At 38.7% G+C, this 22,967-nt stretch overlaps 1 protein-coding gene across 3 annotated transcripts in view; it reads right to left on the reverse strand.

Moving 5' to 3' along the window:
• Positions 1-22,967, reverse strand: part of LOC124711891 (Fanconi anemia group D2 protein) — a 206,393-nt gene that overhangs the window by 70,063 nt on the left and 113,363 nt on the right. For all 3 annotated transcript variants that reach the window (XM_047242137.1, XM_047242136.1, XM_047242138.1), the window contains exons 15-16: positions 11,588-11,846; positions 491-639 (exon numbers count right to left, since the gene is read on the reverse strand). In XM_047242137.1, coding sequence (XP_047098093.1) covers positions 491-639; positions 11,588-11,846 — 408 coding nt within the window. The remainder of the gene's footprint in view (positions 1-490; positions 640-11,587; positions 11,847-22,967) is intronic.

Genomic DNA, 22,967 nt, shown 5'->3' on the forward strand with positions numbered 1-22,967 from the left:
AGGATTATGATTAAAAATAGTGATACTTCAGACAAGACAACATTAGTAAGTGAACAACATACAAAAGAAAACTGTGCACAAATTAATGCAAACCATTTCTTTTCATATATTTTATTAATCCTTGTATTATCAAAATGTAGACAATCAATAAATGGCATAATTTAAAATAAGTATAATGTTAACTTTTTTGGCATATATTTCAACTCAGTAAAACAATTGGTAATTTTGCTTGGTCAGAATATGTTAAAAATAAATTTTTCTCAAGAAGCCTCTTGAAAAAAAAAAAAGGGGTGTTGTCTGATAATTAGGGTCATCTTATACTCGAGTAAATACGGTAATCTTTATGTAACACTAACTTATTTTTTCTGCAAACTTTTTGTCAAAGCACACTATCTAATGTTCCTAACAAGCAAATTCGTGCATTTGTCACTGAAGAGGGTGTTAAGAAAAGGATGCCACAAAACAATTCAGAATACAATTAAAATATTACCCATCACGAGCTGGCTTTTTGCTCATTTGAGCAACAGACTGTGTGGCATAGAACTGGCATGGCGGAGGTTCATAGCCCTCTGGAGCTCTTAACATCAGCACAGCCAAGCGATGTTCCAGATCAACCACCTGACGCAAGCGCACCATGACCTGTTGTAGACAAACTGATTTCAGAGCAATAATTATTCCTGCATTATTTCTAATGACACTATTTTTGTAATATAACATTGGGAAATCCAGGATGGAATAATGACAATATTATGATTTATGCTCACAGTCCTTCCTTGGCAGCCAGACGGTGCTCTGGTGTGTGTGTGTCTGTGTGTGTGTGTGTGTGTGTGTGTGTGTGTGTGTGTGTAAGAAGGCCTTTTTGGCCAGAAGCTGCTACTCACACCCAAACCTCCAGATGTCAGACACTCAGATCAGTACCAAACGTTGTATGTTGATGGAGTCTCAACCAAACCACCGATTTAATTCCTGTTGTGTGCTGAACATGCGTAAATGGTAATTAAAAGGAACACCAGAACTACGGAGAATACGAAAAGCGTATCTGTGAGCAACTGATTTGATCTCGCATAGGTGAGTTGATTCAACATCAGATCATCGTACCAAAGGTTCTGTGTTCAAACCCCACTGATTACAATTTTTATAAACTGTTTACACATGAAACTGTTACATGGGAGAAAATTTTCCTGACATGTAAAAGGATTTTTCAGAGTTTGTAGTAGTGTTATTATGGCAGTCTGCTTTCGCTTCATTACTTTAAAGTAGGAAACCTATGGAGTATATTTTTTATATATCTGTCCAACTGAACACCACACCTATCCATACAAATGTACCTACAAGTTTTCTATTTTTAACTAATGAAAGCACACTGCCAAAGGAACACTGCTGCAAACTACAAAAAGTTCTTTCACATGTCAGGAATATGTTCTCCCATATAACAGTTTCATGCATGAACAATTAAAAAAAAATTTAATCAGTGGCATTTGAACACGGGACCTTTGGTACAATGCTCTGATGCTCTACCAAGTCACCTACGCAAGATCTTCAAGTCAATTGCTCACAAATACGCTTTTCCTATGCTTCGTAGTTCTGATGTTACTTTAGATTACTGTTTAGGCATGTTCTACTGGATGACAGCAGACAACATGAATTAAATCTGTGTTTTGGTTGATACTATATCTACATACAACATCTGGTACCGATCTGTGTGTCTGACATCTGGAGGTTTGGGTGTCAGCATTTCTGCTATATGGTGAGTAGCAATCCTCCCTTTTCATAATATTGTCATTATTCTGCCCTGGATTTTCCATTATTTTGTTTTTGTGATGTATATTGACGCTGCAGGGTTCAATTTTAGCACTCCAGAGTAAAAGGCATCACAAAACCAGTTAAACGCAAAATCTGCAAAATTTACACATTTATTCATTCATATTTATGTATATAAACTGACTTCCAGTATTTCTTTTGTGTCAGAGTAAAATCACATGATCAGATGAATTCACATCAAAAACTTAGGCTCAAAACCTTATGTAAAATTTAAACATGCTTTACGTGTTGATTGTACATAAACTAGTGCACGAATCATGATGCATTTCTGAAGGCCAAGTGCTGCAGTTAAAAAAAAAAGTATTTTGTGCTGTTATGTTACACTTTTAGCAGCCATATCCCCATTCAAAGAATCATTCACCCTTAATTTCAGTGTATGTCAATGTGAATTAATGTACATTTCTGAGAATTTTCAGAAGTTAAGCTTTTGTTTCCCTTTCAGCAGGAGTGTATATGTCTGCATTTATCATAAATTAGAGTTATTTTTAAGTTTGTTATCAAATATTACATCAAAAAAGTTTCAGCACATTAATAAGTTTTAGCTTAAGTTTTTTTTGTTGTCTTAATAGAAATTTCATTTTGTGTATTAACTGCTTCAGCTCTTAAAGGTAATTAGTAATACTTTAAGCTTAACAGGTTCAGAAATGCAAAGAGATCAGCATGCTTATTTTATAGTTACTTGTTTGCCGTTCAGTAAATCACTGCACCATTCACAATGCAGCCCCATTAAATTCTGTTGTCAAATATGGGATGAGTTAGTTGACAATCATAAGCTGCTGGATATAACCCTGACTACTGTCAAATGATTAGAGGCTGCAGTGAATGCATGTCTCGGGAGATTTCCCTTGTGTGGTGTACCAGAGATACCAAAGGACATCAAATACTATCCGTTCTTGTGGATCCTGTCTCCCCCACAAGAAGTATGATACCTATCAATACTTCCACACTTGATTTTGAGTTATATGCTAGACGTAGAACTAGGTGTCCTGTACAAAGGCGACAGGCACCAGAGAAAACTTAGGGTATTATACCCATTCCTCTAACCGACAAGTTTGAGGTCCTGTCTTTCAGTAAAAACGAAACTGAGCCAGTTGGAAAACACGCTGTGTCCCATGTCAAGGGGAAGTAAACACAAAAGAGTCTGTGTCTGTATGGGTTAAAGGTGCACTGAATTGTGCCAAGATTAAAGTTGTTGGTGATGTGACACATTACCATAGAAACTGAAATAAAGAACCTATCCTTTCCTTGAGAAAATAAAAAAAAAATAATAATAATAATAAATATTACATGACAGCAAAAAAGAAACATATTTGGTCATGGTAAATGACCCATCCCAAGTCATCCAGATACTGATTCACCAACAGACACTGACATCTAACAGGAGGGAACCATGGCTATGGGGGGAGCTGTGCTCCAATCTTTGATGCCCCTTATAGAAATGGCAGCAAGGAATGGGAAGAAATGCCAGCAGCATTCAGTGTATAAGCCTGGGGACCTCATTCAAAATGTTGAAGAGGCTATTGTGACAACTGCCAAGGGAACAGGGTGTAACCAACTGTAGTTTGTGGCACAGATTGGAACAAATGATGCCTATGGTTTGGGCTCTGAGGTAATGCTTGGATCATTTCAGTGACTGGCAGAGAAGGTTGAGAAGACTAGCCTTGTTCATGAAGTCTCAACGGGGTTCACAATGTGCAGCGTTGTCCCCAGATCAATCATGGTCCTCTGGTTCTGTGTCAAGTGGAAGGCTTAAGGCAGAGACTTCAAAGATTATGTGACAAGCTAGGCCGTGACTTACTAGACTTGCACCATAGGGTTGAGCGCTATAGAGTCCCCCTAAATGGATCTACACATATCAATGGCTGCTACCCAGGTAGCTGACTGAGTGTGGGGTGCACACAAGGGTGCTTTAGAGTAGGCGACTCCCCATCCCGTCTAGATAACAATAGCTGTAGGGGACATGGAAGTGTCAAAGCATTCACGACAAAGTGCCGGAGTTCAAATTGCTCCTACAGAACTGGTTACAAGTGAGAATTTTGAGGAACATTTAAGCATATCAAAAAAAAAAAAAAAAAAAAAAAAAAAAAAAAAAAAAAAAAAAAACACAGGCTAATGGTAAATGGAGGTAGTGTGTAGAAGATAGTAATTCATACGCACTGAGATAGAAATTGAAACTGCATGCAGGACTATCTGAACAAGACTAGATATCAAGGGTGGGTGGGGGGTGGGGGGTGGCAGAGGGGTGTCATAAACTTATGATCATATACTTATATTCATCACCACATTTACCTCCAGATGTAACTGAAAACTTTAGACAAAACATAAGTTCACTAGCACATAGTCATCAGAGGAGATTTTAATCACCCAACAATCAATTGGGAAAATTACAGTTTTGTAAGTGGTAGGCATCACAAGATGTTCCGTGAAACATTACTAAATGCTTTCTCAGAAAATTACCTAGAACAGATTGTTTAGGAGCCCATCCATAATGGAAATCTGTTAGATCTGATAGCAACGAATAGACCTCACCTTTTTGATGATGTCCACATAAAATCTGGTATAAGCAGGGACCTGAAAAATTCCCATTCCGTGATAAATGCCACTATAGATGTGAATCCTGCCTCAAAATGTGAAAACCTGAAATTATCTAACAGACACTATTTCACAGCAAACTGTATCCAGATAAACTATTTTATCAGAATGTTTGTAACAGCTTTACTTTCAGCACATAACTCTTGAAAACATAACCAACTTTTGGTTACCAGTATTGCACAAATCATCTAAAGAAGCCAATTTGGAAAAATAATGTGTTAAGAACAGGTTTGCAAAATAAAAAGGGCAGCATGCAATGATGTATCAGTGTGCTCGATGTTCTGGTGCCACGCTAATTATGGGCGGTTGAATGGCCTGTGTAAAATACATGCAACACAGTACTTAGTCATGGGACCTAGCACCTTAGAACAAAGAAACACATATGTTCATCTGCTCTAAAGTTTAAAAAAAATTGGCATAATGCAGACACATTTAACATGGCAGTTGGGCCAGGATGACCTTGTTTACGACACTGCCAATCTCAACAAGTATTTGCATAGTAGCTGTTACCAAATGCTTTCTTCTGCGTGACACTCATTGTCTTCTTTTCTTATTTTGAAATGAACGAAGATATTAATCCTGCTGCATCACGGAGTTCAATTACAACCTTCACAACACCAGAAGGAATCAGTGATCATCCCTGTGGCCTTGTGCCAGTGCTGCTTTCAAAGAAAAACAGAACCAGTGTGAAGACCAGCTGCCCTACGAGATGGAGGCAGCACTTTGTTTCCCCACACCACTCCTCAACTACCTGATGAGCATAGTTTCAGTTTGTTTACAATTGGGACTGACTGCCAGTTTATAGTGTCTGCACTACAGCGACTTGAAAACAAAACCTTTCAATGTATTTTGACTGTGCCAAAATTCTTCCCCTAATGTGAAAATAGTTATTTTCAGTTCTATTTCTATATGAAATGCCTTGTCAGTGCTATCAGTGTCATTGTCAAAAAATTGGACCACACAGCTATGAATCTCCACAGAAAGGTTGAAATTAATATTCTGCGGATATTTTAATTGTCAAATTGGATGGGAAGAGAAAAATAATGTCACGAAACAGTGCCAGAGGAAGAAAACAGGCCAAGATCATTTTGGGAAAAACTACAGAAGTTTTTGAAAAAGAAAACATTCCAGTCAAAAAGCTCATCTATCACCAGAAAGTTATTTCAACATATTAAGTCTTTGCCTGAAGGCAAATAGTGTGAGAACCTTATAAATTTGTTCATGTAACCATTTACAAAGAAAAATATATCTAAAAACAAAGATGATGTGACTTACCAAATGAAAGTGCTGGCAGGTCGACAGACACACAAACAAACACAAACATACACACAAAATTCCAGCTTTCGCAACAAACTGTTGCCTCATCAGGAAAGAGGGAAGGAGAGGGAAAGACGAAAGGATGTGGGTTTTAAGGGAGAGGGTAAGGAGTCATTCCAATCCCGGGAGCGGAAAGACTTACCTTAGGGGGAAAAAAGGATGGGTATACACTCGCACACACACACATATCCATCCACACATATACAGACACAAGCAGACATATTTAAATATGTGTCTGTGTCTGTATATGTGTGGATGGATATGTGTGTGTGTGCGAGTGTATACCCGTCCTTTTTTCCCCCTAAGGTAAGTCTTTCCGCTCCCGGGATTGGAATGACTCCTTACCCTCTCCCTTGCAACCCACATCCTTTCGTCTTTCCCTCTCCTTCCCTCTTTCCTGATGAGGCAACAGTTTGTTGCAAAAGCTGGAATTTTGTGTGTATGTTTGTGTTTGTTTGTGTGTCTGTCGACCTGCCAGCACTTTCATTTGGTAAGTCACATCATCTTTGTTTTTAGATATATTTTTCCTACGTGGAATGTTTCCCTCTATTATAACCATTTACAAAGAAACATACAGATACGATTTTAGCCAACAATAGATGTGAATTTTGCAAAAATAAATGCTACATTTTCAGCTCTCTAGGTATCAGTGACCGTAAGATTTTTTCAGCACCAATTATTAGCAAAGCACAAGGGGTCACTAAAACAAGTAGAAGGATTTATACATTCAGCAAATTAGATAGAAGCAGTAGTGTTGAATTTCAATAAGGAACTCAAAACATTTAGCTCTTGGGAGGAGTATGTAGTACTATGGCTCAGTGCTAGAAGACTCATTCACCAAGCACTCAATAGAAAGGTACCTAATAAAACAGTTCATGACAGGAAGGACTCTTCACAGTATACAATCACTGTAATCAAACTTCTAAAAAAAATGTAGACTAATGCATAATAAGTGTAAAACAAAACATAGTACTGTAGCTAGGGAGATGCTTAATGAAACACATTTGGTTGTCATGAGGGCAATGCATGAGGCCATCAGTGACTATATTAACACAATATTGTCATAGGATCTATCACAAAACCCATAGGAAGTCTGGTCATATTTAATGGCTGTTAATGGTATCTAAGTTAGTGACCAGACACTCATGGCTGAGATACGAAATGAAACTGAAGAAAGCAAAGCAAAACCAGAAATGGTGAACTCCGTTTTCAAATGTCCCCCTACAAAAGAAAACCCTGGAGTATTTCCCCAATTTAGTCCTCGTACAACTGAGAAGATGAGGGAAATAAGTATTAGTGTCAGCAGTATTGAGAAGCACCTGAAATCACTGACATGAACGAAGGTCCAGGGCCTGTTGGAACCCCTATTATATTCTATACTCAATTTACGGATGAGTTAGCCTTCTTTTAACTGTAATTTACCCACAAAAAAAAAAAAAAAAGTGTCAAGTAGTTGGGAGGGAGCACAAGTCACACCCACCCAGGAAAAGGATAGCAGAATGATCCACAGAACTACCATCCAGTACCCTTGACATCCATTTGTTGTAGAACCTTAGAAAATATTCTAACCTCTTAGCAACAAATAATCCTGAGTTAATAACGAGCATCAAAATGGATAAAGGTATTAGTGAGCACAGGGTTGTCGTAGTGAGATTGAATATTGTAACCCCCCAAAACCTCCAAAAATAAATGAAAAATATACCTATTCAAAAAAGCAGGTAAAAATTCACTTGACGCCTTCCTGAGAGACAATTTCCATTTCTTCCAAATTAACAACATAAGCATAGACCAGATGTGGCTTGAATTCATAGAAATAGTATTGGCAGCAATCGAGAGATTTATACCAAATAAATTAGCAAATGACGGAGCTGATCCTCCTTGGTACACAAAACAGGTTAGAACATTGTTGCAGAAACAATGAAACAACCATGACAAATTAAAACAGATGCAAAATCCCAAAGATTGGCGATCTTTTACAGAAGCTCGAAATTTAGCATGGACTTCAATGTGAGATGCTTCAAACAGTTTCCACAACAAAACTTTGTCTCCAAACCTGGCAGCAAATCCAAAGAGATTCTGGGCGTATGTAAAGTATGCTAGCAGCAAGACACAATCAACACCCTCTCTGCGCGATTGTAGTGGAGATATTATCGAAGACAGTGCTGCCAAAGCAGAGTTACTAAACACAGCCTTTCGGAATGCCTTTACAAAAGAAAACTAAGTAAATATTCCAGAATTCGAATCAAGAACTGCTGCCAACATGAGTAACATAAAAGTAAATATCCTCGGAGTAGTGAAGCAACTTAAATCACTTAATAAAAACAAGTCTCCTAGTCCAGACTGTATACCAATTAGATTCCATTCAGAGTATGCTGATGCAATAACTCCATACTTAACAATCATATACAACCATTCGCTCAACGAAAGATCCATCCCAAAGACTGGAAAGTTGCACAGGTCACACCAATATTCAAGAAAGGTAGTAGGAGTAATCCACTAAATGACAGGCCCATATCATTACCACCGATATGCAGCAGGATTTTAGAACATATATTTTGTTCAAACATTATGAATTACCTCGAAGAAAATAGTCTACTGACACACAGTCAACATGAATATAGAAAACATCATTCTTGTGAAACTCAACTAGCTCTTTACTCGCATGAAGTGTTGAGTGCTATTGACAAGGGATTTAAAATTGATTCCATGTTTATGGATTTCGGAAGGCTTTTGACACTGTACCACACAAGCAGCTTGTAGTGAAATTGTGTGCTCATGGAATATTGTCTCAGTTATGCGACTGAATTTATGATTTTCTGTCAGAGAGGTCACAGTTCACAGTAACTGACGGAAAGTCATCAAGTAAAACAAAACTGATTTCTGGCATTCCCCAAGGTAGTGTTCCTTATATATATATGAACAATTTGGGGGACAACCTGAGCAGCCCTCTTAGGTTGTTTGCAGATGATCAAAACAAATTGCAAAATGATTTAGAAAAGTATCTATATAGTGCGAAACTGGAAACTCACCCTAAATAACGAAAAGTGTGAGGTAATCCACATGAGTGCTAAAAAGAATCCATTAAACTGCAGTTACACAATAAATCAGTCAAATCCTAAGGCCACAAATTCAACTAAATACCTAGGAATTACAGTTACGAACAACTTTAACTGAAAGGCATTCATAGAAAATTTTGTGGGGAAGGCTAACGAAAGACTGCATTTTATTGACAGGACACATGTAAAAGATCCACTAAGGAGACTGCCTACACTATGCCTGCCTGTCCTCTTTCAGAATACTGTTGCACAGTGTTGGAGCCTTACCTGACAGGATTGACGGAGTACATCAAAAAGTTCAAAGTAGTGCACAATGTTTTGTATTATTGCGAAATTGGGGAGAGAGAATCACTCAAATGATACAGGATTTGGAATGGACAGCATTAAAACAAAGGTGTTTTTAGCTGCGGCAGAACTTTCTCACGAAATTCCAATCACCAGCTTTCTCCTCCGAATGTGAAAATATTTTATTGACACAGATCGACATACGGAGAAATGACCATCGTGATAAAATAAGGGAAATCAGAGCTCATATGGAAAGATATAGGTGTTCAGTCTTTCCCTGCCCTATTTGAGACTGTAACAATAGAGAATTGTGAAGGTGGTTCGATGAACACACTGCCAGGCACTTAAAGGTGATTTGCACAGTACCAACATAGATGTAAAGTATCTCGTCAACCTGAATGTATTCTGAAGATATCGAATATGTGAAATGCAACCCTCATGTAACGTCTCCAAATGCTGCGTCTGGCAGTCTCTAGTCCCTGTACGCCCCACCAGTGCTCTTCTCCCCCCCCCCCCCTCCCCCACACATACCCTGCACTATCCCTTCCCCTCTCCTGCCCCACTCCATACTGCTATTCATGCAACAGTTGCATTCTATCAGAGTTGCCAGTGGTAGTAATTTTGTGTGTGTGTGTGTGTGTGTGTGTGTGTGTGAGCGCGTGCACATGAGCAAGTTTGCTTAAGAAGGCTTTGGCCAAAAAATTATAATGTTTAACAGACTACTCATTGTGTCTGCCTGCAACTCAATGGGTCATCTTTACAGTGAGCAGCACTCTGTCCTTTTCCTAATACTGTTGATATTCCAACTCAAGCTTCTCTCTCACAACATCCTAAAAAACATGGATCAAGGAAGTCAGATAGACGCAGCATTTCTTGATTTCCTAAACGCATTTGACTCAGTCCAATACCTTCACTTATTGTCAAAAGTGTGATGGAATGGGGTAACAAGGAAAATTTTTGACTGGATAGAGGATTTCTTGATAGGGAGGATGCAGCATGTTATCTTGGATGGAGAGTCCCTGACAGATCTAGTATTAATTTCAGGTGTGCCCCAAGGAAGCATGTTTGGACCCTGGCTTGCAGACAATATTAATAGCAATCTCAGACTTTTCATAGATGATGCATTTCACAAAATGAAAAACAAAAACAAATATGTATATCCTTTGACTAAATTATCAATGAGTCACATTTGGAATTGGTCAACTCATACAAATACAAATGGTTCAAATGCCTCTGAGCACTATGGGACTTAACATCTGTGGTCATCAGTCCCCTAGAACTTAGAACTACTTAAACCTAACTAACCTAAGGACATCACACACATCCGTGCCTGAGGCAGGATTCGAACCTGCGACCATAGTGGTCACGCGGTTCCAGACTGAAGCGCCTAGAACAGCATGGCCACACCGGCCAGCCATACGAATACATGAATGTAACAGTTTTTTTGGAATATGAAATGGAATAATTGCATTGGATCAGTTGTCAATAAAGCAGGTGACAGACTTTGGCTCATTGGTTGAATATAAGGAAATTCAATTAGTATACAAAGAAGATTGCTTACAGAATGCTAGTGCAACCCATCCTAGATACTGCTCAAGTATGTGGGACCAATACTAAATAGGACTAATGGGGGATACAGAGAAGGGCAGCATAAATGGTCACAGGTTAGGTGTGAGCAAATGTCACAGTGACACAGCAGAAATTGCACTGGCAGACATCTGAGGATGTGAAGCAAACTATCTGAAGAAAGCCTACTTACGAAGTTTCATGAACCAGCCTTAAATAATGAATGTAGCAATATACAACTAACCAAACAATGGAAAACACAGGATGGAATAATGAAAATACTATAAAAGGGTATATTGGTACTCACCACATAGTGGAGATGTGGAGTCGCAGACAGGCATGACAAACAGACTGCTAAACAAATAGGCTTTTGGCCACAAGGCCTTCTTAAGAAGTACACGAAACAAACATAAACACACACACACACACACACACACACACACACACACACACACACACACACATTGTCTCTGGCTGCTGAGGCCAGATGTTGGCAGCCAAGGACGAGTCTTGTGCGTATGAGCTGTGTTTGCGTGAATGCATGAGTGTGTGTTGTCTACTTCGGAAGAAGTCGTTTTGGCTGAAACCTTACTTGTTTAGCAGTCTTTCTGTTGTGCAGTGTCTGTGACTCAACATCTTCCCAGTACAGAAAACAACATGCCCTCACCCCCCTTTTGTAGCATGCACATTTCTCACAAATTTTACAATTAAATACAGATGTGATGTGATAACCTGGTGTGTGGCCTATAATATTGAAACTCATAAACCTTATGATGACTGACAGATAACAACCAAACGATTGCATAGTGCTAGCTTCTATGAAATTCCATTAAGCGTAAATGTGTAACAGACTCTACATCTGTCTGAAGAGGCTGAAGAAAGCTTGAATGTTAACTCTGAATTTACATTACAAACATGTTAATACGTAACAAAATTTCTCAATGACTTACCTTCTCTTTCAAAAGAGCACTCTTTTGAAGCACAAAAGCATTTATCAGCTCCCTAAACCAATTAATACAGTAGAAAAGAGAATCGAGTATCACTTGCTTCTGATCAGGTTCCATGTACCTGAAATCATCCTCATCTTCATATTCTGGCATGACGACACCACACACAAGCAAAGCATCAATTTCATCCAGTACACCTGAGCAAGTCAGCATCTTGATGAGCCGTAAGAGTCGTAGATATGAATTTAAGATTACCAGATTCCTTAAGACAAGAAAGTTATTATCACTTTTAATAAAGCTATGCCACAGACAGAATTAAAATATCATGAAATTTATCAACGAGAATGCTATCACACTATACAATGTGCATTACATCTAGTTACACATTCAGTGGTTCACATACACATGCATCTGTATGCGCAGATAATGAGACAGGTTGCCAGTCGTCTTCAATATTGTGTAATAAAGCCTGGTTGTAATAATTTCAATGAAAGCTGTAAAAATCATGTTTAATATACTTTAAAACTAGTCAGTTTTGTCTTGCAACAGATGTAATTACAAGCATTTGCCATTATGCAATATATTCAGAACAGGTTGGTGTGAGAATTAACAGGGTGACAACTTTACTTCATCAAAAGATTTCCCTGAGAGCACAAGTTTTTCCAGGTTGAAATTTTAAATCTCCCTGAACCAATTTTGTTGTATGTGAGAACAAATTACAGTTTACTAATTCTTATGGCCACAAATTGAGTTGCATGTCACTTATTAACGATAATTCCAAATTCAGCTGAGACCAAAGAAATTTATTTACATAACTGATGATTTTGTTGTTGTTTAAGCAATAATGTTAAACTGTAATACCTTGTAACATATAAGCTTCATTCACACACAGAAAACTCAGGCTACATCTACAGGCTGTTTGACTGCTACAGAAGAGTGGGGTGAGCAGAGGATAATGAAAGGAGCAGTTAATGGTAATGAAACATAGGCACACAAACTGATGTTTTCCCCAATTCGGTGTATTACAACCAGAGGATCCCAACTCCAAATAGGCACTTGAGAATAAACACTTTAAAACAAGTGTTCCACACACTCACAATTTATGTGAAGGTTTCTGTATGTCTCCTTATTGATACCTGTAAATGTTCAAAAACTCCAGATGTGTTCTGAAAGCACTGAAATCTATTCACAATGCATTCCCAGAGCTCATCAATACTATCAACAACATAGCAAAGGTTTTAAATAATCATACACAGGAAAATCCAATGGATTCAAATCAGGGGATGTGAGAGGCCACAGTATTGGCAAGACATAACAGATACACTTGTTGTGAAATACGAAACTTTCCCAGCATACAGACTGTTCTATGTATAAAATTTCAGAACTGCCGAATGTCTGTAACTGGCACTTGCATGCATTGCTTGAGCGCACGTCCTTTTGCGATAAGTCTATGCACTGCTCTGCATTCCCTCCATGGTGAAAGCTCACCTCTTTGATACCAAAATGAATATCTTCACATAGTAAGATTGCAGGATGACACTGGTTTCGCAAAGCATGAAGTTTTTCTGTAACTGGGTCTCATGCGGAATTTAACTGGAAACCACAATTTTGATTCATAAGGGATTCAGATAGTCATATTTCCAGTCATTCATTGATGACTGAGCTCAAAAAGTTTGACGTATGGGCTAGCATTTTTTTATTACATGTCCCTGAATGACCAACAAAACTACAGTGATCATCAACAGTGGACTTATTTGCTTAGAGAAGGTAAGTACGCAATCCTGCACAGTAAGCATTGTTTGCCCTATATAAGATTTGGCACATGCACATGGAATTCTGTAAACATTTGCTCTGAGCAATTCTAAGTCGTCTTTAACAGATCCCAAAAGCACTGACATTTTGGAAGGAAGCTGAAACATTACTTTAACTTTATGTCTTCTTAATTCTCTGCCTATTTTAGTGGAAACATACCTAATATATGGTAGACAAGCAATTGTTTTGTAGGCCTCATCCTCTTGTTATGTTGTTTGTACATCTGTAGCGGCCTCTGCACTTGTTGAGATGAATACCTGTTATTCAGGAAAATAGGCTGCAGGTGTCCCAGTTCCATTTGCTGGCTATCAGCATCTGAGATGGTATAGGCTTGGTGGATCAAGGTCTTCAGAACGCCAATCATTTGTACAGGATGATGGCAACAAGTAGATTGTAAATAAAGGTCAGTACAAGTAGCCTTTCAATACACTGAATACCCAATTGTGCCCTCGCAATTTACTACTGAGGTGGAGAAAGACGGCTGCTTGTGGTTTTCAGACATCTTGGCGAACAGGTCTCGCGCAGGTGCTGATGGGAACACTCTGCTTTTTTGTTTTCTTCTATAGGAAAACTTTCCATGATTCAATCGTGCTGCCTCCCATGTACTGTCATTGGTATGCCCAAACCTGAACTGTATATTGGCCATTTCTTCATCTGAAAATGTATGTGGAGCCATGCCAACCACCTCAAATGTTAATCATGCACACAGCATTTGCTGTTCACTGTGGGAACTGGTACTTAGAACATACGGCTGTTTATGCTGCTCAAATACTGATGGCTTCAAAGGTCACTCTTCCTATCAGACCAATGAACGTAACATACTCAACTAACTGACAGCAATGTGCCAAGAGTGAACTTGCAACATACACGTAGCCTTCGATATTAACAGTTTTGTAACGTGGGTGTGATTGCACTCATGCATATGTTTATTATGATTATTTGCTTGTTTCATTGTCCTCTGCTCACTTCTTTGATTTGTACCTACATTAGTCACACACCTAGTATAACGTACTCTATTTCTTCATTTGGGCTTGTTAAACTTTGTCTAGTGTCAATACAAAATCTGGTATTGACTCTTTGAGGTACCCACAAATAAGGGTGTCTGCAAAAATTTATCAAGGAGGAGGAAACATTCGTAATTGCAATTCATAAGAATGATACAGTTTCTGAAAACACATCTGTTCCGAGAACTAAATATGGCAAGAAGTACACAAAACCTTTCGTATTCTAAATGACTGGTAGTTAACCAAACAACACATTTTGAAAGTAGATTACATTGATACCTAAAAGATAGGCAAATTTCAATAGCATATTCAAAGTACGTCCTTTTATTTTAGTGACACGATTATTGACGGCGTTTCTTTTGAGTTAATGAAATGTCACACACTCATATGATTAACTCAAGCATATCCAAAAAGTTAGGAATTAAAGCTACTAAATATCCTGTTCACATGTCGATAATATTAGGTTGCCAATGAAAATTAAACATTGCATTAGCTGAAAGAGTCAGAGTGACAGACAAAATGTTACTGGATGAAGAAAAAGGTCATTAACACTCTTAAAAGTAGAAAAATAAGAAATAAACTTTAAAGAGATTATTTACGAAACTCTGATGCCACCTATAACACTTTGTTTACTTAGAAGACTTTACATTTGATTAAACAATGGAAACTCCAAGTTGGAATATCTACAATGCAGGAAAAGAATTATTGCTAGTTACTTTAAAGATGACACGTTAAGTTGCAAACGGGCACAATTAAAAGACACTTACACACGTGCTTTCATCCACTGCCCTCATCAGAAAAAGAGGAGCATATACCGCTCATTCACACAAGCAAGCAAACCTCACAAACACGACCGCCATCTCCAGCACCTCGGGCCAGAATGCAACTGGCACGTGGGATGGAAGCAGCAATCTGGAGGGGGTGAGGAAGGAGAAGGAATAGTAGTGTACAGGTGAAGGGAGAGAGGAGTGCTGTCGAAGTGTGCAGGGACTACAATGCCAACAGGCACAGTGTCAGGCGGTTGTGGGGCAGGAGGTGGGGAACACAAGAGCAAAATACAAGTGGAGCGGGGAAAGATAGACAGGTGCATTGGCAGAGGGAAGCAAACAAAGAGGGTGGGAGACGAGAATGAGGAGGAGGTGATATGATATATGGGGTGGAAACTGTTGGGTGGAAGATGTGGGGACAGAATGTTACTGTAGGTTGCGTAATTACAAGAGTGGAGTATGTGTTGTAAGGATAACTCCCACCTGCACATTTCAGAAAAGCTGGTGCTGGAGGGGAGGATGCAAATGGCCCGGGTAGTCAAGCAGCTGTTGAAATCGAGCACGTTATGTTCAGCAGCCACAGAGTGGTCTACTTTCCTCTTGCCCACAATTTCGCAGTGGCTGTTTGTCCTGATGGACAGCTTGTTGGTAGTCGTACCAATATAAAAAAGTGTGCACTGATTGCAGGAGAGCTGGTAAATGACATGACTGCTTTCACAGGTGGCACGGCCCCAATGTGGTGGCTGTGAGGCTGTAGGGCAGGGGATGTGGTAAATGGAGCAAAAAATGAGAGGAGTGGGAAAGGATTGGCGAGTGCATCGGCAGAGGGCACCAACAAATGTGATGGGAGACAAGAATGGGGAGGAGCTGATACAGCAGAGGGGGTGGAAACTGTTGGGTGGCACGTGTGGGGACAGTTTGTTACTGTAGGTTGAGACTGGGATAATTACGAGTGTGGAGAATGTGTTATAAGGGTAACTCCCATCTACGCATTTCAGCATGTTATGTTCAGCAGCATGTTTTGCAAAAGGGTGATCTACTTTCCTCTTAGCCACAGTTTGGCAGTGGCTGTTCATCCTCGTGGACAATGGTTGGTAGACATACCAATATAACAAGGTGTGCAATGACTGCAGCAAAGCTGGTAAATGACATGGCTGCTTTCACTGGTGGCCCAGTCCCTGATGAGGTAGGATAAACCTGTGATAGGACTGGAACAGGTTGGTGGATTGGGCAGGTCTTATACCTGGGTCTTCCACAGAGATATGATTCTTGTGGCATGGGGTTGGGATTGAGAGTGGTGTGGAAATGGACCAGGATGTTGTGGAGGTCGGGTGGGAGATGGAACACTATTTTAGGAGGGAGTAGGAAGGATCTCAGGTAAGAAGTCTCTCATTTCAGGGCATGATGATGGGTAATCAAAGCCCTGACAAATGATGGTGTTCAGTTGTTCCAGTCCAGGGTGGTATTTGGTGATGAATGGGGCACTCCTTTGTGGCTGGTTCTTGGAGCAGTAGGATGTCACTATCCAACACCCATCCAACCCACAGTGTTATTCCTTGTCCACCTCTCACAGCATCTGAACTCTGCTTCACTGACTTTTTCAATTTGCACATGTTCATACCAATACTCCACCACACCAGAGCAGAACCATATCTGTAACATTGTTGTTAACCATTCCACAAAAACCCTCAGCTCCACAGAAGTTTCAGGCCTTTCCAAGAACCTCACCTTTAGCACTACACTCAAATTTAACCATTCTGGACTTGTCAAAGATCTACTCTCCTTCTCTCAATCCTTGCAATGGAAACAATTCTTTGCCACCAATCACTCCAACCAAAGCCAACCTAATTCCAAGACTCAACCCTGTCTCTCCCCATTCAAACCACCATCCAACCTTGATCTCCCCCTCCCCCTCCCACATAACCACCTGCTGATCTTCCAGGAATTCATTACCTCCAACTTGACCGCACCATCCTTCCCCAGGTTCCTTCCTCACAATACCAACCTTTCAGCTGAAGAAAGAATAGCCATACACAACCTTAAAACAAATCCTGACCTAATCATCTTACCTGCAGACAAAGGTTCCACCACTTTAGTTATGATTGCAGTGACAACCTGGCAGAAGGCCTCCACCAATTATCTGACTCCTCCACCTATAAACTCTGCCACAGTGACCCCATCTGTGAAATCCAACACAACCACCAATCCCTGCTTAGAGTCTTAGGCCCTTCCCAGAACCTCTCCCCTGAATTCATGTCCCTCCTCACCCCTAAGACACCCTGCACACCCACCTTCTACATGGTCCCCAAAATCCACAAACCCAACAACCCTGGATGCCCCATTGCGGCAGATTATTGAGCCCACTGAAAGAATTTCGGCCCTATTGAGCAACACCTCCAACCAATTGCTCATAATCTAACCTCCCACACCAAAGATGCCAAGTACTTCACTGGTGAGGGAGAAGATAAGTGTTGTGAGATTTTGTTGCAGTCTCTTCACACCAGGATTTGGATAGGTCCAGAGAAAAGCCAAGGACTACTTTGTGAAGGTTCACAACAGCCCTCAGTGCAAGAGAGCACAAAAACTGCTGTTGGACCAAGTAAATAAGTAAACTTAAGTTACATAATAATTTGCTAATGCCACATTATTTCCTGAAAAAATTGGCAATGCTAAATTTAGGATACATTAAAATAGCTGACATTTACGTCTAGAAATGCTTGTGAATTCTGCACTGAATTAAGCCTGCAGCCCAAATTATAGGAGAGCACAGCCACTGACAATAAATTTATGGCTGAATAACTCTGCTAACTCTATAGCAGAAGAAACCAAAACAAATATTCTTGTCAAAGAAAAACTTCTGTCCCCTTTTCTCCAAAACAAGAGGTAAATAAAATACCAAATGAAATATTTAAAAAATTCTAGAGCAAATAATAATAATCACTTGGAAACTTGCAGCGACAATGGAAACAAAGCCGCACAAGATATGTTTGACAAAATAACTTTCCCAGTCTGACCAAGGAAACTAATGACATTACAGTACTAGGACAGAATGACTATGACACAGTAGGGAGAGCTTATTAGGTACATCAGCAGCTAGACATCAAAATGGTGAAAATGAAACAATAGTTTATTTACACTTCTATCAACAATTCTGCAAGTTATAAGCTCTTATCATTCCCTGAGATTGTGTGTCATTGTGCAATAACTTCTAGCATAAGAACATCATTGTAGAAGCATACTTTTGAACAGTTGTCACTGGAATGCAACATCAATAGACTCTGACAGTAGCAATGCACCATGTTTCAAACTGAATGCTCTTTACTCTGTGATCACTGTCATCTTGAAGCAAGACACTGTGAGAAAGTCAATAAAGTACTACTATGCACTGAAATAAGTAAAAAAGAACTGAAGCCTGAAATTTCAATGCTGACTGCAAAACAAGTTTGCTCAAGTATGGATCCATATTTATATTATAAATATTATTGTTATTTTTCTCTCCTTTCTCAGACGTTATGTCTGGTTAAAAATGGAAAGTGACGTGGACCTTGATCAAGCGTGACTTCCTTTTAACTATATGGTATATGTTACATTGCATTTAGGAACTTTCGGGTAATTGAACATGTATCAATAATTACAGATTTCTGTAGTTGTATATATACGTTTGGATGTAGCTGTATTGCGTTGAGGTACTGGTGGATATTGTGTGGTATGACTCCTGTAGTTGATAGTACAATTGGTATAATGTCAACTTTATCCTGATGCCACATGTCCTTGACTTCCTCAGCCAGTTGGATGTATTTTTCAATTTTTTCTCCTGTTTCCTTCTGTATATTTGTTGTATTGAGTATGGATATTTCGATTAGTTGTGTTAGTTTCTTCTTTTTATTGGAGTGTATGATTTCAGGTTTGTTATGTGATGTTGTTTTACCTGTTATAATGGTTCTGTTCCAGTATAATTTGTATTCATCATTCTCCAGTACATTTTGTGGTGCATACTTGTATGTGGAAATGTGCTGTTTTATTAGTTTATGTTGTATGGCAAGCTGTTGATGTATTATTTTTGCTACATAGTCATGTCTTCTGGTGTATTCTGTATTTGCTAGTGTTGTACATCCGCTTGTGATGTGATCTACTGTTTCTATTTGTTGTTTGCAAAGTCTGCATTTATCTGTTGTGGTATTCGGATCTTCAATAATATGCTTGCTGTAATATCTGGTGTTTATTGTTTGATCCTGTATTACAATCATAAACCCATCCGTCTCACTGTATATATTGCCTTTTCTTAGCCATGTGTTGGATGCATCTTGATCAATGTGTGGCTGTGTTAGATGATACGGGTGCTTGCCATGTAGTGTTTTCTTTTTCCAATTTACTTTCTTTGTATCTGTTGATGTTAAGTGATCTAAAGGGTTGTAGAAGTGGTTATGAAATTGCAATGGTGTAGCCGATGTATTTATATGAGTGATTGCTTTGTGTATTTTGCTAGTTTCTTCTCGTTCTATAAAGAACTTTCTTAAATTGTCTACCTGTCCATAATGTAGGTTTTTTATGTCGATAAATCCACTTCCTCCCTCCTTTCTGCTTAATGTGAATCTTTCTGTTGCTGAATGTATCTGATGTATTCTATATTTGTGGCATTGTGATCGTGTAAGTGTGTTGAGTGCTTCTAGGTCTGTGTTACTCCATTTCACTACTGCAAATGAGTAGGTCAATACTGGTATAGCATAAGTATTTATAGCTTTTGTCTTGTTTCTTGCTGTCAATTCTGTTTTCAGTATTTTTGTTAGTCTCTGTCTATATTTTTCTTTTAGTTCTTCTTTAATATCTGTATTATCTATTCCTATTTTTTGTCTGTATCCTAAATATTTATAAGTATCTGTTTTTTCCATTGCTTCTATGCAGTCGCTGTGGTTATCCAATATGTAATCTTCTTGTTTAGTGTGTTTTCCCTTGACTATGCTATTTTTCATACATTTGTCTGTTTCAAAAGCCATATTTATATCACTGCTGGATACTTCTGTTATCTTTAGTAATTGGTTGAGTTGTTCATTTGTTGCTGCCAGTAGTTTTAAATCATCCATGTATAGCAAATGTGTGATTTTGTGTTGGTATGTTCCAGTAATATTTATCCATAATTTGTATTGTTTAGCATGTTGGATAGTGGGTTCAGAGCAAGGCAGAACCAGAAAGGACTTAATGAGTCTCCTTGGTATATTCCACACTTAATCTGTATTGGCTATGATGTGATATTATTTGAATTTGTTAGGATATTAAGTGTGGTTTTCCAATTTTTCATTACTCTGTTTAGGAACTGTATCAATTTAGGATGTACTTTGTATATTTCCCCAATATTTGTAGTAACCATGAGTGGGGTACACTATCAAAAGCTTTTTGGTAATCAATGTATGCGTAGTGTAGCGAGCTTTGTTTAGTTTTAACTTGATATGTCACCTCTGTATCTATTATCAGTTGCTCTTTACATCCTCGTGCTCCTTTGCAACAGCCTTCTTGTTCTTCATTTATAATTTTGTTCTGTGTTGTGTGTCATTAATTTCTGTGTAATGACTGAAGTTAATATTTTGTATATTGTTGGTAGGCATGTTATGGGGCGATATTTTGCTGGGTTTGCTGTGTCTGCTTGGTCTTTAGGTTTCAGGTAAGTTATTCCATGTGCAAGTGTATCAGGGAATGTGTATGGGTCTGCAATGTAACTGTTAAATAATTTATAATAGAGGGAAACATTCCATGTGGGAAAAATATATCTAAAAACAAAGATGATGTAACTTACCAAACGAAAGCGTTGGTATGTTGATAGACACACAAAAATAAACACAAACACACACACAAAATTCAAGCTTTTGCAACCCACGGTTGCTTCATCAGGGAAGAGGGAAGGAGAGGGAAAGATGAAAGGATGTGGGTTTTAAGGGAGAGGGTAAGGAGTCATTCCAATCCTGGGAGCGGAAAGACTTACCTTAGAGGGGAAAAAAGGGACAGGTATACACTCGCACACACACACACACACACACACACATATCCATCCGCACATATGCAGACACAAGCAGACATTTGAACTGCAGCAACCGTGGGTTGCGAAAGCTTGAATTTTGTGTGTGTGTGTTAGTGTTTATTTTTGTGTGTCTATCAACATACCAACACTTTCGTTTGGTAAGTTACATCATCTTTGTTTTTAGATATGTTAAATAATTTAGTTAGATGTGAATGTGTTGAGGTGAACTTCTTTAGCCAGAAATTTGCTATTTTATCTTTTCCAGGGGCTTTCCAATTGTGCGTAGAATTAATTGCTCGGGTGACTTCATGTTGCAAAATTATCACTTCAGGCATTTGTGGTATCACCTTGTATGTGTCTGTTTCTGCTTGTATCCACCGTGCATGTCTGTCATGTTGTACTGGGTTTGACCATATGTTGCTCCAGAAGTGTTCCATGTCTGTTATGTTTGGTGGATTGTCTATTTTAATGTGTGTGTTATCTATTGTCTGGTAAAATCTCTTTTTGTTTGTGTTGAAAGTTTGGTTTTGTTTCCTTCTATTTTCACTTTTTTTGTATCTTCTTAGGCATTTGGCCAATGCTTGTTATTTCTGCTTCTTTTCATCTAATTGCTCTATCACTTCTTGTTGTGAGATTTTACCTAACCTTTTTTCGTTTTTTGTCTGATATTTCATTTCTTATAAATTGTGTTAGCTGTCTGATGTCTTTTCTCAGTTTTTCTATTCTGATCTGTAGCCTGTGTTGCCATGCTGGTTTTGTGGGTTTCTTCTGTGTGTTGGTTGGTTCTGATCTCTGCCTAGTGTGTATATTTAGTGTAGTGAGTGCTCCTATATAAACCAGTAGTTGTAACTCTTCCATAGTTGTATTTTCATTTATTTTGTTGTGTATGATTGTGTTGATAGTTGTTATTATTGTTTCGACTTGTGGGTTATTGGGTGGTCTATGCAAGAAAGGTCTAATGTCTGTATTTGTGTTTTTGTATTCTATGTATGTCAGCTGAAATTTTTCTTCTATATCTAACATGTGTGTCACCTCGTGTTCTATTTGTGCTTGTTCTGGTGGCTGTCTTAAGATTTCGTTTTCCTCTGATTCTTTAATTTATGCGTGTTGTTCTTGGTTTGTTTGCTCTGGGATGTTTGAGTCCATTACTGTATTTTCTTCTTCTTCTGATTGCGCATTATTTTGTTCCAGTATTTGTTGTACTTGTTGTTTGATGTTTTCTAATTCTGACTGGGGTGTCCTGTTATTTTTGATTATGACACGGATATGATACTAAAAGGTATCAGATAGATTATATAATGGTAAGACAGAGATTTAGGAACCAGGTTTTAAATTGTAAGACATTTCCAGGGGCAGATGCGGACTCTGACCGCAATCTATTGGTTATGACCTGTAGATTAAAACTGAAGAAACTGCAAAAAGGTGGGAATTTAAAGAGATGGGACCTGGATAAACTGAAAGAACCAGAGGTTGTACAGATTTTCAGGGAAAGCATAAGGGAACAATTGACAGGAATGGGGGAAAGAAATACAGTAGAAGAAGAATGGGTAGCTTTGAGGGATGAAGTAGTGAAGGCAGCAGAGGATCAAGTAGGTAAAAAGACAAGGGCTAGTAGAAATCCTTGGGTAACAGACGAAATATTGAATTTAATTGATGAAAGGAGAAAATATAAAAATGCAGTAAATGAAGCAGGCAAAAAGGAATACAAACGTCTCAAAAATGAGATCGACAGGAAGTGCAAAATGGCTAAGCAGGGATGGCTAGAGGACAAATGTAAGGATGTAGAGGCT

Source organism: Schistocerca piceifrons, chromosome 8 (genome assembly GCF_021461385.2).
Source record: "Schistocerca piceifrons isolate TAMUIC-IGC-003096 chromosome 8, iqSchPice1.1, whole genome shotgun sequence".
NCBI classification, from domain to species: Eukaryota; Metazoa; Arthropoda; class Insecta; order Orthoptera; family Acrididae; genus Schistocerca; species Schistocerca piceifrons.